The 17,034-nt window shown below is 43.8% G+C and overlaps 2 protein-coding genes across 17 annotated transcripts in view; one reads left to right on the top strand and one right to left on the bottom strand.

The window, feature by feature from the left end:
* Positions 1-17,034, top strand: part of LOC128350875 (rap1 GTPase-GDP dissociation stimulator 1-like) — a 158,275-nt gene that overhangs the window by 109,293 nt on the left and 31,948 nt on the right. For 13 of the 16 annotated variants that reach the window (XM_053309716.1, XM_053309705.1, XM_053309700.1 and 10 more), the window contains 4 exons: positions 131-241; positions 7,718-7,840; positions 8,854-8,979; positions 13,658-13,786. In XM_053309716.1, the coding sequence (XP_053165691.1) occupies positions 8,859-8,979; positions 13,658-13,786 (250 nt within the window). In that variant the 5' untranslated portion in view covers positions 131-241; positions 7,718-7,840; positions 8,854-8,858. Of the gene's footprint in view, positions 1-130; positions 242-4,197; positions 4,379-7,717; positions 7,841-8,853; positions 8,980-13,657; positions 13,787-17,034 lie in introns of those variants that run through there. The other 3 variants (XM_053309714.1, XM_053309713.1, XM_053309711.1) reach the window with 3 other exon arrangements.
* Positions 1-17,034, bottom strand: part of SH2D4B (SH2 domain containing 4B) — a 312,315-nt gene that overhangs the window by 278,748 nt on the left and 16,533 nt on the right. The gene's annotated exons all lie outside the window — the stretch shown is intronic.

Here is a 17,034-nt window from a genome sequence, read left to right as displayed (position 1 = left end):
CATTACATGGAGTCTTGGAGGTATGTTAGTTTTTTTCAAGGAGCCACTCATAGAGACATCCCATATATCTTTAACAAAGAGCTAACTGTGAAAACAGATATTTCATCATTTATATTTGTCTTCTGAACAGAGTCACTGAATCGAAACCTAGAACATCTCAGATTTGGTGGAGGAGACATTGAAGATGAAGACCAGCTTCTTGAAAGTCTAAACGGAATTCTTCAAGCTTTGGCGGAAGATAGTTAAGTATTATTGAAACCTAATTTCTGCTGGCTCAGCCTCAGCCCCCCACAGATTTGTCAAATGTGCTTCACTCTAACATTTCATGACAATATGTTTTAAATAATGTCTTTATTTTTCAAACCTGTTACTGCCAGGACAACCCTTCCATGAGGCAAGGTGAAGTGGTCACCTCAGGAATGGGTACAGGGAGGATTGCAAAGGGACAGCAAGTGCTGAGTCCTGTCACCACGGGAGCCATCCCACTGTCCACTACCATCACCTTTCCTCACCCCACTGGAGTGCACTACTTCTTTCTCTCCCCACCCCTGATTAACTAGGAATATTCCTGCCACCATTGCCTGGCTTGGTGACATAGTCTGGGAGTGCTGTCATGTCACTGCTGCTGCCTTAGCAGCTTAAGCTGAGCAGCCACCCACAGATGGGAATGGGTCTCCTATTATTCTTCACCACAGCCAGCAAAATGTCTCAGACCATACTTGGTTAGTCCCCACATCCCTCTTTGGAATATATTCTTTCTTAGTATGCACTGGCATATATAGAATATTTTTAACCTGCCAGCATACTTTATTCATAGTCTAGATAACTGAACTTCAACCAGGTGATCAAGACCCACAGTTGGGTCACAGCTTGATCAATAGCAGATCATTCTGTTGATATTACCCATAAACATAAACAAAAACATAAGAAGTGTTGTTGTTGTTATTAATAATTTGATTTCTATACTGCCCTTCTAAAAATGGCTCAGGGTGGTTTACACAGAGAAATAATAAATGAATAAGATGGATCCCTGTCCCCAAAGGGCTCACAATCTAAAAAGAAACATAAGATAGACACCATGTGAGGGCCCAACTAGACAATACAATAGGCTGCCATCACTGCTTGTCTAATTCCCCCATCCTTACTTGTGTATTGTGCAATCTTACCCTGATGTCGTAATACTGTGTATGTCCCCACCCTCACAAGCAACTGCCAATGTTGTGGAGCAGGGCAGAGACATTGCAGAGTAATGACATCAGGATGAAGATATGTTCTATAAGACATTGAGGAGAGAGAGAGAAGATACTGTTTTTGGTGGCAGCTATATGTTGCTTGAAATGTCTAGTTTGGGCTTGAGTCCGTTTGTGCTGAGGGAGGGAGAGGGAAAGAGAGAAGTGGTATTGTGGGTTTATTTCATGGGACAGGAGAATGAACTTCAGGACCTTTTCTCTTAATCTGGGCCATCCCAGCCCTATGGTTCTAATTAAGAAGGTCTGTCCCAAACCAACTGACTCTTGTTGATAAGCAATATGCAGTCATAGGGGAGCACACATATTTCATTCTGTTGATGTAATAACTAAAACAAAATGAGCTGGTTTCCTCTTTTCTTATATTTAGTTTTAGTATTATTCTGGGTGCTGCCAACACTTCTATGCACACCTCCATTATCACTATCTCTTTTGGTGCCAGGCTACCCTATAGTAGTTACTGTAAGCTGAAACCCTAGAATAGTTTGGGTGCTTACTTGCCAACCCTTTTGCTCTCCTTGCCTGCTCTTTCTCTGCTCACATGCTACTGCCCATTTCAGCAAGAGGGACATTTGTGGCCCATGCTCCTGCTGCTTTCCTCATAAGACAGCCTGTACTCACTTGCTCCTGCCTCTGCCTGCCTTGGTGAGAGAGACTTGTGCTTCTGCCTGATTCAATGTGGGGGAGAGAAAGAAGCCCCCGTGCTAATGCTGCCCACCTGAAGAAGAGAAACTGACCCACGTGGCCTGATGTTGTTGCTGCTGCTGTCTGCCTGAAGAAGTAAAACTGGCCATTCTGACCTCTGGCTAATGCGGCACGTCTGAAGCTGAGAGACTGGCCATTGTGATTTCAGGCTGATGCCTCTGAAGAAGCCTTGTTGTGACATCATGCTGATGTTACCTATCTATAGAGGAGACACTGCCATTCTGTCCTCATGATGATGTTTTTTGCTAGAAGACTGGCTGTCTATATGTCCTTGTGCTGATGCTACCCACCAGAAGGAGAGAGACACTGGTCCTCATATTCACACGTTGTCATCCACTTTCATGAGAAAGGTGATGTGTGCACACTCAACTAAACAAACTGCCCAGATGCAAGTTTGTGGCGGTATAAAGATAAGTCAAACAAACAAACAAACAGAGATTTCATATTATTCTCCCATCAAATGTAAGTTTTGCCTCTCCTCAGGCAGACAGGCACAGTCTCACAACACTTTTGGGCTATGGGATACCTTCCCTAAACTCCTACTGGCTGCCAGTGAGAGCATCTCTCTGTGCCAGGTCTACCTGCTGCCTATTAGTCATTTCTCTAATGAATGGGAGTCACTGAAGAGTTATCAGCTCCTGGATGAGAAGGTTGGCATCAGCCAGCTTGAGGAGCATTGTTGCTGTTCTCACAGGAAAAAAAACTAATTTTAAAAAATAAAATCAGAATCACAACTAAATCAAATTAAAAGGATCTCCTAGAGCAGGGATTCTCAACATTGGGTCCCCAAATGTTATTGGACATCAATTCCCATAATCCCCAACCAAAGGCCACTGGGGATTATGGGAGCTGAAGTACAATAACATTTGTGGACCCAACGCTGAGAATCCCTGTCCTAGAGCATATGCTCCAACAATTGGCAATTACCAAGGTCAATTCTTATTTTCTAATTCCTAATTCTATTTTTTTTTTAATTTCTAACCCAAACCCTGTTCCTCTTCCTATTATTTCTATGCCACTTTTCAACAAGAAAATTCTCAAAGTGGTGTGGATAGAAAAAACAAATTCCCTTCTATTTTCATCCCACTGTTGAACAAAAATGAATTAAGGGATTTTTCTTCAAAAAAATTAAAGTTTATTATTTAGAAACACTATGCACCTGTTTATTTTAAACTTTACAGGCTTCATGTCCACTTAAGGGGGTACCACCCCTATGTTTTCACCCATTTGGCAAAGAAAGGAAGACAATATGGGCATTTTAGGGATGCTCCCCATTATATCCCATAGACAAATATTCAGATGAATTGAACATCTAGATCTAAATAATCAAATCCAAACTGAAGGGGAATCTGAAGCATCAAATCAAATAGTACATGCTCCAAATATGGAATCCAAACACCACACTGAATACCTGCTTATTTTCACAGGCCTAATGTACTCTGGTATATCATGAGGCAGAGTTTCAGCATGGTTAAGGTGAGCTCTTGTGGATGCTGTTGCAGGATACATCATCCACAAGTGGAAGCATGCTTGAATAGGGCTCAGGAACTACAATGAAAGCATTTGTACTTTCTTCTCTTTTTACACTCACACATAAACCCCTCCCATCAAGTGAAGGTGGATACATGCCATCTTTCCATACTCTAATAGCTTCCACTTCCTTCTAGAGAAATTTGGGTGTGTTAAATCATTATCAACACTCTGCCTAATTAAGAGTTGGAAGACCAGTAGCCACTACCCAATCCTGTCACAACAGAGAGTTGGAAAGCCACTGGCATTGTGGTAAGGTTGGTCCAGTCATCAGTCAGTCATCCCAACAAAAAAGAGATGACATTATCCACAGTATCTTCCCTTAACTTTTAACTAATATGAGCTTCAAGTTAATCCCTTAGTTATGTCAATATCAGAAAGCTACAATATGGTGGTGTAGCTATAATTGAGCAAATGGGTTCAAAGAACCCAGGCTCCCCAGTTTCTGAAAGCCACCCAGCTCCACTCCTCCCTATTTTCCTTATTATCTCCCTCACTCCGGGGGGCTGCTGGGGAGAGCAGGCCCCCTCTCCCCTAGCTACACCGCTGCTACAATAACTAAGGATTTAAGTTGGAGTTGAAATTCCTGCCAATACTGTGGCCTTAGTTTACCTTTGTTCCATGGAAAACGTAATAGAATAAAGTCATGCATCTTAGTATGTAGTTAGTAGGGAGATTTTGCTAAGGCAATTCAATTACTTATTGTTAACTGCAGTTCTGTTTAGGCTTCATTAAGGTGGCAGCAGGTTATTGTACCTGTCAGCGCTCACTAGGCAGCTGTCACCTGCTCCTCAGAGGAGGGAGGTATTTGTATGGTTGCCATAACAACATAACCTGGGCTTGAAGGTTACAAAGTTGCCTTGCACAGCACAAGAGCAAGACTGGACAACTTTTAGGTAAGCAAGTGCCACTTACAGCAAGCCCAACTTTTACTATTTGACAGCCATGGGAAACGTGGTGGCCACACCATTCCCTTTGGAGTGGGACCAAAGGGAAATGGACTCTGCCTCTTTCTAGTGACCAGAGATTTACAAAGGTTATCCTGCACCCATGCAGTGGTTTCCAGTGGCCTGTGCAAAATGGTGAGGTCATTAGTTTACACCCATACTGTAGCCAGAGGCTGTTGAGCAGGTGAGACATGGAGAAGCACAACCCTCCTCCAGAATCCTCTATCATCACTGAGAAGTCCCTTGTCTGTGTCAAAACACACACACCCATGGCTAATCCCATGCGTGGCAGCTCTTGCATGATTTTGCGAGTGAGGGGAGGGGGAGAGGAAGGTCCCACTATTTATTTAATCCAAAAAGTTGCTATAATTATGTTATAATGTTTTTGTGAGTTGCTAGAGTTTCTGTTCTTCAGACTGCTATGCCTACTGTGATGAGGGGGCAGATACATTTGTTTTCATCTCGTATCTAGTGCCTGTGCATGTAAACCCACACACATCCCATATCTGTGTACAGCTTGTCATTTCACACACTACATCTGTTGCAATTGATTTGGAATAATTAATAAATTATGGGTCCATTACATAACTTCTCAGACTACATTTGGGTGTAGAATAAACACACAGTGTGGGGAGTGGAACTGCAGCAGTAGGGAGTAGGAATGTGTGAACAGGTCCAATTCCGTACTTGTTCAACATTGAATCAGTTTGGTTCGATGGCTCATTATTAGACCGGACCCCCCAGCCTGTTTGGAGGGTTCTAAGAAATATAATTCAGCACTGCTGCTCTGGGTGGCTTCCCCGAGGCCAGCTCTGGAGAGTCCCCCTCCCCCCGCCAGCCTCCGTTAATGTCCAGATCTGCCCTCATGACCCGGCCAAGCAGAGGCCTCTTGGGCATGCACGGTGGCCTCCAAAATGGTCACTGCAATGGAGGGCAGTCCCGGGATGGGCCAAAGACCACCTGAACCAGGTGATTTGGACATTAACGGAGGCCAGCAGGGGGAGGGGGAACCTCCAGAGACACCCTTCCCTGCATGGCCTCAGAGAAGCCCCATGGAGCAACAGCAGTGAGTTATATTTCTTTTTTAAAAAATTAATCATGAAATCCCCGAACTCAAACCAAGCTGGGGGGTGGGTCTGGGTGCAGAAAACCAACCACGCCTGGTCTGGTTTGAGTCTGGTTCAGACTCAAACTGAACCAAGCAACCTGGTTTTGTGCACCACCCCTAGTAGGGAGAGTGGATTCATTCATTCATTCATTCATTCATTCATTCATCAAACTTATATACTGCCCAAACTTTCATCTCTGGGCGGTTAACATAAAACAATTAAAATACATATAAAAGTTAGAAACAAATAGCCCAAGCTAGACCTTGATGTGCATGCCCAGACTTGGGCCACGAGATACTGAGGTTTAAGTGCAGCCTACGGTGGGCTGCACTTACAGTGGGCTGCACTACGGTAAAGAGCCCCTGGTGGCGCAGTGGTAAAACTGCCGCCCTGTAACCAGAAGGTTACAAGTTCGATCCTGACCAAGGGCTCAAGGTTGACTCAGCCTTCCATCCTTCCGAGGTCGGTAAAATGAGTACCCAGAATGTTGGGGGGCAATATGCTAAATCATTGTAAACCGCTTAGAGAGCTCCAGCTATAGAGCGGTATATAAATGTAAGTGCTAGTGCTAGTGCTAGTGCTACGGGTGGACTAGATCCCTGCCTGTTTTAAAGGAAACTCTTGGGATGTTGTCAAGAGAGGACTAGACAGCACAATTTTGAAAAACAGAGGCACTAGGGCTCAGAGCTTTACGAAAGGCATGTTATGTGCCCTGGAAGGATGTTTTGCTCCTTCTTTCCAAGGGCTAAGATACATATTCCCTCAAGCATGTCATAGGCTCTTGCATTCTCTCCCCTCAACTAGCTGCAGGGGGACCTAATCTAGATGGGGACTGCCACATTGGGGGAAGAGGTTCACTCTTTGTCCCCACTGTGATCTCAGTCCAGATCCTGCTCTCCCCCAATAGCTGCTCTTTGTCCTGGAAGGGAATCTGCTGTTTGCAACAATGGCAGCTTCCCTCTCAGGGCAAAGAGCAACTGTGGAGAGGGGCCAATCCATACTGGGACCATGGCATGGGCAAACAGTTAAAAAAAAGAACCACCACCAGTCCTGATCGAGATTGGGTCCCCTCCAGCTGCTATTTAGAAGGGGGGGGGATGCCAAGCACACTAGAACCAAATATGTGCTTGATGTAACATGTCGTTTGGCCTCGTGTGTGAGGAGAGGCTACAGTTGCTCAGCATTGAGGAAAAGACCCGGGACTCTATAAGGCTATTCACATGAGCAACCTAGCCCAGGCTAGGGCAGCCCAGTCTGGGCTAGGCTACTCATGTGCAGCTCCTGGATCCATGCTGACCCCACCACTTCCCACCCACCTAACGCTGCTTTTAACCCTGACCTTTGGCAAGGGTTAAGGGTACAAGTGTCCCCTTAACCCCTGTGTTGGGGTTTATGTGAGTGCTCAGGCTGATTGGAGCCCGAGTACACACAGAGTCAGGTGCCTGGAGCGCTCAACTCCTGGGGGAATTCCCCAGTGCACTGCACTCACCGCATGGTGCATGGTTGGATATCCAGAGGCCAAGGCTCATGGTCCTGGCCTCTGGAGATCCGTGCTGCTCCAAGCAGTGCAGATCAATGGGAGCGCAATCCACATTCCCACCACAAGGGAGGATCATCTGGAGGGAAGGCGGGTTCCACGCAGCCTTCTCCCCCACCCACCTGCACAATCATGTGCATAGCCTTGGTGAGTGCTCAGAGGTACTGTTCTTTATATTATGTCCATATGTGTTTCTTTAAGGAAGGGACATGGCCACAGATGAGAAGGATGTGCAGAAAAGATAGGTTGAAAAAAGTGAGGCAGGAGACTAACAACAATCCAACAGTCCAACAATACTAACAAGAGCTCTCCCGCCCCCGCCGCCCCCCATTGCAGTGACTATGCAAAAATCTTTCTTCATAACCAGTGTCTGGCAGTTTTTCCTATGGGGCAGCAGTTACCACCTGAGCTGAAGTGACCCACGTGGCAATGCAGACCAATCAGTACTAGAGGGCATCCTATTAACCTAGACCTCCCTCAGCATGTCAGCCAACATGTTTCAAGCCATAATCAACAATTAAATTTGCTGGGTCACAAAGAGCCTATCCTTCCTCTGGATTGCATCCCAGCAGCCTAGTTTCCTATTTCTGAGACTCCCCATTCCCCTGTCCCTCAAGCCAATCATGTTCTTTATCATTGCAGAGCATAGAACATCCAGTCTTCTTTCAGAAAGTGAGGTTTTGCCAGCCTTCGCCCGATATCTACAAAGCAGCCCGCATTGTGGAGTGAAGGCAGCTCAGGTGCTTGCAGAGATAGCTAAAAATGGTATGTAGCATGTCCTTTGAACAAGAGCACTGATTGTTCAGGGTTCCTGGACACCTACAATGAATGTACTAATCGATCCATTAATAGTGTAACTGTGAAGTTTACAGTTGCCTTTCAGACCTGCTTGCTCTTTGCTCTTCTTCAGAGATGATAAGCTGCTATTAAAGGGCACGAACTTCCAAATTTTTGTATCTCTCTCTCTCTCTCTCTCTCTCTCTCTCTCTCTCTCTCTCTCTCTCTCTCTCTCTCACACACACACACACACACACACACACACACACACACACACACACACACGACAAAATCTTTTAAATTGCTGGATGGGGGTGGGGATGGTGGGGGCGATTTAGAACTGGTGTGAAATGCCACACTTTTACGTTTCTGCCCAAAGGTTAGAAACAGCTCAGGTCTTCCTGAGGCCCCTTTGTATGCCTAGTGGCATACAAAGGAACATAGAGGCTTTTGTGCATCCTGTGTCCCTCATAGCTAAATTGGGGCTTCTTCATGCATTAGGTAAGGTGGGGGCAGTAAAGAGGGTCCAGTTTGGAAAGGAGAAACACATAGTGAAGGAGGGCTTTTAGGTTCCTTTGGATGTCTGATACTTTCATTGGGTATGCATAGACACCTAGCCACTCTATATCTGAAATTAATTTTAATATGTCTGAGACATGCCTGGGTAATTAATCTGGTTTTCCCAGATTACATTTTTTTAAAAACCAGTCTGAGGGGGACACCTATATTTACTTATATTAATGTGCATAAAAAATGTAAGTTTCACAAAGTTTATAGAGCACAAAAATATGATCTGCTTTTCTCCTTAAAACACGACCAACAAAGTGTTAGAGTGTCTGCTTTTATAATATTCCAGGATTGCCATCTGAATAAGTCCAAATTTAGAACACCTGCCCTAGTTTTGGCAGCTTTGCTTTCAGAGTCGTTAAGAGCCAACTTCTTTGAATTGTAAATTCTGCCTTGCAAAATCAGAACATAACCTCTCTCTTCTGTTGGTGCAGAGGAAATGAAGACTCCCTGTATAGATGCAGGTTTGGTACCAATTTTGATACCATTGCTGGACAGCACAGACCAAGAGATGTTGCTTCACGTAGGAAGGGCTATTGGCCGTATCTGCTATGATAACAGTAAGTAGCCATAATAAGGCGTAGAGAGCACAAGTCAATGGAACAAGTGATTTATAGACCTGTCCATGCTATGAGATTATATATTTGAAGGAGTAAACTGTGCTTTTTCGTGGATCAATACAATCCCACCCCCCACCCCTTCCTTTTTGCAAATAAGAAACCTTTGAGTCAGTACTTTCATCCCTATGAACCTACTTTGTGTGTGTTCTATTTAATGAATCTTGACTTATTTTCAAGTCAAGGCAAATATCTTGACTTGTTTTCATAGTAATTTCATTACTATGTTGTGAACTGAGACTGGTCCCATGACACTAGTAACCATGGCTTGCATGCCAGTTTGTTTAGTTGACCCAGAAGGTCTTCTTTACAGATGCCAGGTCCAACACAGTCATCAGTCCTGCTGTTTGTTTGTTTGTTTGTTTGTTTGTTTGTTTGTTTTTTAAAACAAGCCTACAGCTATGACTTCTCCCACTCTGTTCTTTGTCTGGTCTTGTTGCCCACCTTCCATCTGCTCTGCAACAAAACAAGGGTTTTTGTTTGCTGTAGCAGGAAGGAAAGAAGGGTAAGCAATGGGAAGAATATGGGGCAGAAGAAGATGGACTTGGAACTTTCTCACTGTTGTTAAAGGGATAGAACAGCCTGGCAACTTTAAGCCCTTTTTTGATCATTTGATTTCCTAAATTCTCATGTGACTTTTATCAGTGCCATATGAAAGAGGATTGTGGATGACATCACCAAATGAATTAGTCACTGCTTACCAATGTACACTGATATCTTTTATGTTGTTCCATAGTGTAAGGGGGTTAGATGATAAGATGAGCAGGAGTGATCCATGATAGCTGAGCAAGGGTATAATGCTTTCATGTATTCAAGCACTCAGTTATAAGCCTCCAATATCATGGGATCATCATGTAATCAGAGGCTTAGCCAGAAATATTTGTGAGTGGTGCTTAAAAGGTATATTGATGTGGCCATCATAAATCAATGCAAACAGCAAAAACCTAAATTCAAGTAGTCTATCTGTTTAATTAAATGTGTTTAATTTGATTAAAATTTATTTATATTTAAAGTGCCAAGTTGTAGAAAATTCAGTTTCAAAAAGCGGGTGCAGGAACCCTGATATTGTATGAAACAAACAACTGCCACCATCTAGCAATATTCAGATGGCTAGTATGACACTTGTAAAAGAAGCATAAGAACATAAGAACAGCCCTGCTGGATCAGGCCCAAGGCCCATCTAGTCCAGCATCCTGTCTCGCACAGTGGTCCACCAGATGCTGCCAGAAGCCACAGGAAGGAGTTGAGGGCATGCCCTCCCTCCTGCTGTCACTCCCCTGAAACTGGTACTCAGAGGCATCCTGCCTTTGAGGCTGGAGGTGGCCCACAGTCCTCCGACTAGTAGCCGTTGATAGACCTTTCCTCCATGAAGTTATACAAACCCTTCTTAAAGCCATCCAGGTTGTTGGCTGTCACCACATCTTGTGGTAGAGAATTCCACAGGTGGATTATGCATTGTGTGAAAAAGTATTTCCATTTGTTGGTCCTAGATTTCCCGGCGATCAGTTTCATGGGATGACCCCTGGTTCTAGTGTTATGGGAGAGAGAGAAGAATTTCACTCTCTCCACTTTCTCCAAACCATGCATGATTTTATAGACCTCAATCATGTCTCCCCGCAGTCATCTTTTTTCTAAACTAAAAAGCCCTAGGTGGTGTAGTCTTGCCTCATAAGAAAGGTGCTCTAGGCCCCTGATCATCTTGGTTGCCCTCTTCTGCACCTTTTCCAGTTCTACAATGTCCTTTTTTAGATGTGTTGACCAGAACTGTACGCAGTACTCCAGTTGTGGTCGCACCATAGTTTTGTATAAGGGTATTATTATATCAGCAGTTTTATTTTCAGTCCCCTTCCTAATGATCCCTAGCATGGAATTGGTCTTTTTCACAGCTGCCGCACATTGAATCGACACTTTCAACGAGCTGTCCACCAGGACCCCAAGATCCCTCTCCTGGTCAGTCACCAACAGCTCAGATCCCATCAGCATATACTTGAAGCTGAGGTTTTTTGTCCCAATGTGCATCACTTTACACTTGCCAACACTGAACCGCATTTGCCATTTTGTCACCCACTCCCCCAGTTTGGAGAGATCCTTTTGGAGCTCCTCACAATCTGTTTTGGATTTCACTACCCGAAAGAGTTTGGTATCATCTGCAAATCTGGCCACCTCGCTGCTTACCCCTGCTTCTAGATCATTTATGAATAAATTAAAAAGCACCGGTCCCAGTACAGATCCCTGGGGGACCCCACTTCTTACTTCCCTCCATTGTGAAAACTCTCCATTTATACCTACCCTGTTTCCTGTCTTTCAACCAGTTAGCAAACCACATATGTACTTTTCCCCTTATCCCATGGCCACTAAATTTCCTCAGGAGTCTTTGATGAGGAACTTTGTCGAAAGCTTTTTGGAAGTCCAGGTATACTATGTCAACTGGATCACCTTGATCCACACACACTTGTTGACACTCTCAAAGAACTCCAAAAGGTTGGTAAGGCAAGATTTACCTTTGCAGAAGCCATGCTGGTTCACTCCCAGCAGGGCCTGTTCTTCTAGGTGCTTTTCAATTTTATCCTTGAGGATGCTTTCCATCAATTTGCCTGGAACGGACGTTAGGCTAACCGGCCTGTAATTTCCCGGATTGCCCCTGGATCCCTTTTTGAAAAGCAGTGTTACATTTGCTACTGTCCAGTCCTCTGGTACAGAGCCCGATTTCAGGGATAAGTTATATATTTTGGCAAAGAGGTCGGCAATTTCACATTTGAGTTCTTTGAGGACTCTTGGATGGATGCCATCCGGCCCTGGTGATTCATAAGTTTTCAGTTTTTCCAGACAGTTTAGAACATCATCTATTGTCATTTCTATCTGACGCAGTTCTTTAGCCTCCATCCTTAAAAAGCCTGGTTTAGGAACAGGTATATGCTCAGTATCCTCTGCCGTGAAGACAGACACAAAAAACTCATTTAGCTTCTCTGCAACTTCCATATCCTCCTTAATAATCCCTTTCACTCCCTCATTGTCTAATGGTCCAACTGCCTCCCTGGCACGTTTCCTGCTTCTGATGTATTTAAAGAAGTTTCTTTTATTCCCCTTGATACTTTTGGCTAAATGTTCCTCAAACTCTCTTTTTGCCTCCCTTATGGTTACCTTGCATTTCTTTTGCCAGATTTTGTGTTCCTTTCTGTTCTCTTCATTGGGACAGGCCTTCCAATTTTAGAAGGAAGTCTTCTTCCCTTTTATGGCTTCCTTAACGCTACCCGTTAGCCATGTTGGCATCCTCCTGTACTTAATGGTACCTGCTGGGCATAGGCCTAATCATTTGTTTATTCCAGAGGCATTCAAATTGCACAAAACCGATTGGTCAAGGGTCTAGCCAAGTTCTGAGAGGCAGTTGGTGGTGTCAGTTGGTCAAAGAAGAAGATGCCAACAGAGAAGGGAGGTTATATTTGGAAGGACTGAGGCCCAAGTAGAAGCAGAAAGAATTAAACCACTGGACAGGAAACAAAAGGAGAAGTTGCTAAAGGGCAGACTGGTGATCTGCAGCAGTCTTCAAATGGGTTTCCTGGGAGTGGAACACTGCCTGCCAAAAGAGCCTGTGCCTGCACCAAGGGAGAAAATGCCTATCTACTGGGAGAGCCCCCCAGCAGTGGGAAGTTGCAGCTGGCAAGGAAAGGATGACCAAAAAGGAAGGCAGAAGTTATTTAAGAGTCATCAACTGTCAGTACTACAAACCACCGGTTTAACAGAACCTAGTCTGCCTAACAACAGTTGCAAGAGGAAGAGAAGATTCCAAAGCCACTGCTGGACCTGGAACCTTTATAGTGGCACCTGAGGCTTGAGTCCTCAAATCTTCAGCAACTGAGATTCCTCATTAGAGTGGAGACTGGCAGGATGATTGGCATAAAGGTTTGTTAGGGCAATGAACAAAACCTTTTTTAAACCTTCGACATCAAACTTTAACATCAACATAAACCTTAGGGCTTAATATCTGTGTAATATCTGAACAAGAAGAAAATAATTCAGCTACAAAATTTGTAATGACCTAACGAAGAGTGCACCTCCTACTATGCGCATGTGATGGAAGCCATTGTGCAACTCCCCCATTTCCTCTGTGCATGTGTGATTGCACACGAGCCATTAGAGTTCAAGTGTTCCCTGCACTCTGGAAGGTCTCTGCAAGACTGGAAACATGACCCACAAGAGCAAACGAGGTTCTTTTGTAAGTCCTCTTCCCATGTCTACCAGAGTGAATATGTTCAAGAGAGGGAACAGGATCACAACAGCAGGCTCTGCATTTCAGTTAATCAGTGAACAGACCCTATATGTGTGCACAAATATGTATATGTATGCACAATTCCATATGTATGCACAAATAGCATACACGTATGCTTATTTGTGCAATCTGGGATCCTCCCTTTTGCCTCGTTTGTCAATGTGGTTTACTAAGAATATAGCCAATACAGCTAGGCTTGAAATTAAATTTCAGCAGTTAAGAGCCTCCCCGGTACATTGCAATCCTTTCCATACTGTACAATACTCCTATGTACTATTAGCACAACTATTTTGGCTCACAGCAGTATGCAAGAGATCAGCATTGGGTCCTAACTGATGTGCTTGCCTTTTCTAGATGAACTTCAGGAGCAACTGGTGGCAGCAGAAGTTATCAGATCACTGGTCAGGATAATGTTGGACTATCCAGATAATGAGCCACTTGTCCGTGTCAACCTGCTGGCTTTATCCAACCTTGCAGATCTTGGTGAATATTACAGTACCTTGCATTTCAGCATGTTTGCAGTTGCATTGCTTTTGTCTTTATTCTGAAACAGTCTTCATTTTAGGTATCACTCTGCCCCCACCCCCAACCCACATACAGAAACAAAGGTCTCAACAAGTGAAATCTTTTGTGGCCTATCAAAGAAAACAATCTGTAACTGAGGGAGATGTCTATATGCCATCTCACAATATTGTGTTGTCCCTTGCCTGTTACCGATACACAGAATATTCCATCAGCAATCCCATTAGGTTAAAAAATGCCTGTGTATACCTCCAACTGGATCAGTGCATCAGAACCTTGGATGCCATAAGGAGAAGTGGTTCTATCTTCTCTCACTTTAAAGTACCCTATTAACCATATCTTAGTAGGCCAACAAAGCTGAGTAAAACAAGGTCAGGAGAAAGTAGACATATTTGTCCCATTCTGGACTCAGAATGTTATTTGAGAAGAAGAATAAGATCTTGAACTAGGGACCTCTCACCTTTTTATCCCATTCCTCTCCTCTAAATTAGACCCTTTGGGTGAAGCTGGGAAATAAACGGTCACCAGAAAGATCTAATCCAATGCACTATATTTTCAACTTTATTGGATTAAATCATTTGGAGTGGGGAGAAATAGTCCACATTTTCCATTCAATCCAATGAGGCTGTCCAACAGGCAGCGCTGGCATTAGCACAAGGCATCCTGAGGGCTAGCACCCCAGAGGGTGCTCTGACTCCTGGGAAGGATTGGACCCAGCCAGCAAGTGGTGGCTACCCTTCCCTTACTGAAGCAGCAGATATGGATTTATTTCATTCTCGGCAGGCCAGCAGCAGCAACAGCATTCTAACCAGCAGAGCAGTTGCTGACTCCTGTTTGTTTGTTTGTTTGTTTGTTTGTTTAATACATTTCTATATCACCCAAAATGCAAGTTCTCTGGCTGGTTTACAAAACAATAAAAACAACCAATAAAAGATTAAAACATTTCAACAATTAAAATTAAAAAGTTAAAACTATTAAAACACAATTAATGGAGTTTCCCCCCACAATGGCCCATGTAACACGGTAACATGACTTGGTATGTCTAGGTGAGGGGCAACATGGCGGCAGCAGTTGCTGCTGGACTACTGAAAATGAAAGAAACCTGGGTCCACTGCCATAGTAAGGAGATGGAGACCCACCACAGGCAAGCAGGACTCACCTGAGGTCACCTTGCTAAGCGTCTCCTCAAATCCAAAGGCGGCCCTACCTACATGTACAAAAGTGGCCAACCTTTCCTCATTCCTGCTCATTGTACATCATATTCTACCAAGTCCAGCTATACCACTAGGCATGCTGTGCAGTCTCCAGTATTTTAAATTATGATAGGAAACCAATTAAATCTAATCAAAAGCCTGAGAAAGCAGGTGTCTTAATGGTCTTTTTAAAAACAGCCAGGGATGGAGAAACTCTGATTTTAACAAGGAGTGCATTCCAGAGCCCCGGAGCAGCCACAAAGAAGGCCCGGTTCCAAATAGCCACCAAACGAGTCAATGGTAGCTGTAACCAGACCTCCTCAGATGATCTTAATAGGCGGGAGGGTTCATTAAAAAGGAGGTGCTCTCTTAAATATCCTGGACCCAAGCTGTTCAGGGCTTTATAGGTAATAACCAGCACATTGTATTTTGCTCGGAAACGTATTGGCAGTCAGTGCAGCTCTTTCAAAATTGGTGTTATATGGTCTCTTTGTGTTATACCAGAGACCAGTCTGGCTACTGCATTCTGCACCAGCTGTAGTTTCTGGACTATGAACTAAGACTGGCCCATGTATAGTGCATTACAGTAGTAAAACCTGGAGGTTACCAGGATATGTACCACTGTTTTAAGGTCATTTTCCTTGAGAAATGGGCATAGATGAGTATTAGCCAAAGCTGACAAAAAGCACCTTTGGCCGTGGCCTCAACCTGAGAGAATTTTGGATCCAGGAGCACTCCCAAGCTAAGTACTCTTCTCACACACACATGTTCTCAGATAATGTTACAGCAAAGGGCTTCATTCTCTTACACACTTACCTTAATAGCTAATCCAGCCCTTTAATCTTCACACTTTCACAGTGCTGCAGATCCATGTATTGCATATAAGAGTACCTCAGATTTCTGCTAGCATCTCTCAAGAAAAGAGACTGAAGTTAAAATAAAATCTCATGTCATTTCAAAATTTGGTAAACTTTAACATTTCAAAATTTGGATTTTCTTACTCAAAATTTGTTTTGAGTAGCTTAATGAAGTTACTATAAAATTTACTTCTTTCTCTTGGAAATCATCAAATAACACAAATGCAGATGGCAATTGCATGGCAGCTGTCTTGACTGCTACGGCAAATTACTTGACTAGCAATCCAGAGGTTGCTGGTTCAAATCCCCACTGGTATGTTTCCCAGACTATGGGAAACACCTATATCAGGCAGCAGCAATACAGGAAGATTCTGAAAGGCATCATCTCAGACTGCGTGGGAGATGGCAATGGTAAACGCCTCCTGTATTCTATCAAAGAAAACCACAGGACTCTGTGCTCACCAGGAGTCAACACCGACTCAACGGCACACTTTACCTTTACTTTACTTGTCAGATACTATCAAACACTAACAACTACTACTGACTACTACTTTAAAGTAGGTGACTACTACTTTAAAATCTTCAGGTGTCAAATGTTGACACCAAACATCAAGCATATAGAGAATATCTGAGTATTTTTAGCATCAGAATTTTGAGGAGAGAGTTTTCATAAATTCTGAGGAAAGGATCAGTTCTGCTCTAGCTGTTCTTCTAGGTCTGACATTATATAAGATTTCTTTTCTGTTTCCATTGCATATTTAGATTGGATTAATGTTACCTACATATTAGCCCCTCTGAGTATGGAGGGAGAACATTACTTTCATGCTTGTGACCTCCCAGAGGTACTGGATTGGCTGCTGTTGGAAATAGGATTCAATGGTCATTGGTCTGATGTCTCAAAGCAGGTCCTAATGTCTGCCATGATTTAGAGAACGATGGCCTGTGCTTATCTCACCACATGACAGAAGAGTAGAGGGGTTGCCAGCCTTGTCTTCCAAGAAGCAAGATGAATGCTGGTGAAAGGCTAGAGGCTGGTGGAAGCTTAAGGCTACCACTGGGGCACTACAAAATGAAGTTTCATGCCTTAACTCCCCTTCTTCTGATCCTGAAAGGAGCCAACATGAACAGCTCCTCTTGTCCACCTCCTCTAGTGCTCTTT

This window comes from Hemicordylus capensis, chromosome 3 (assembly GCF_027244095.1).
Source record: "Hemicordylus capensis ecotype Gifberg chromosome 3, rHemCap1.1.pri, whole genome shotgun sequence".
In the NCBI taxonomy this organism is placed as follows: Eukaryota; Metazoa; Chordata; class Lepidosauria; order Squamata; family Cordylidae; genus Hemicordylus; species Hemicordylus capensis.
Note: the sequence above shows the minus strand (reverse complement) of the source record. Positions and strands in the feature narration are given on the sequence as shown.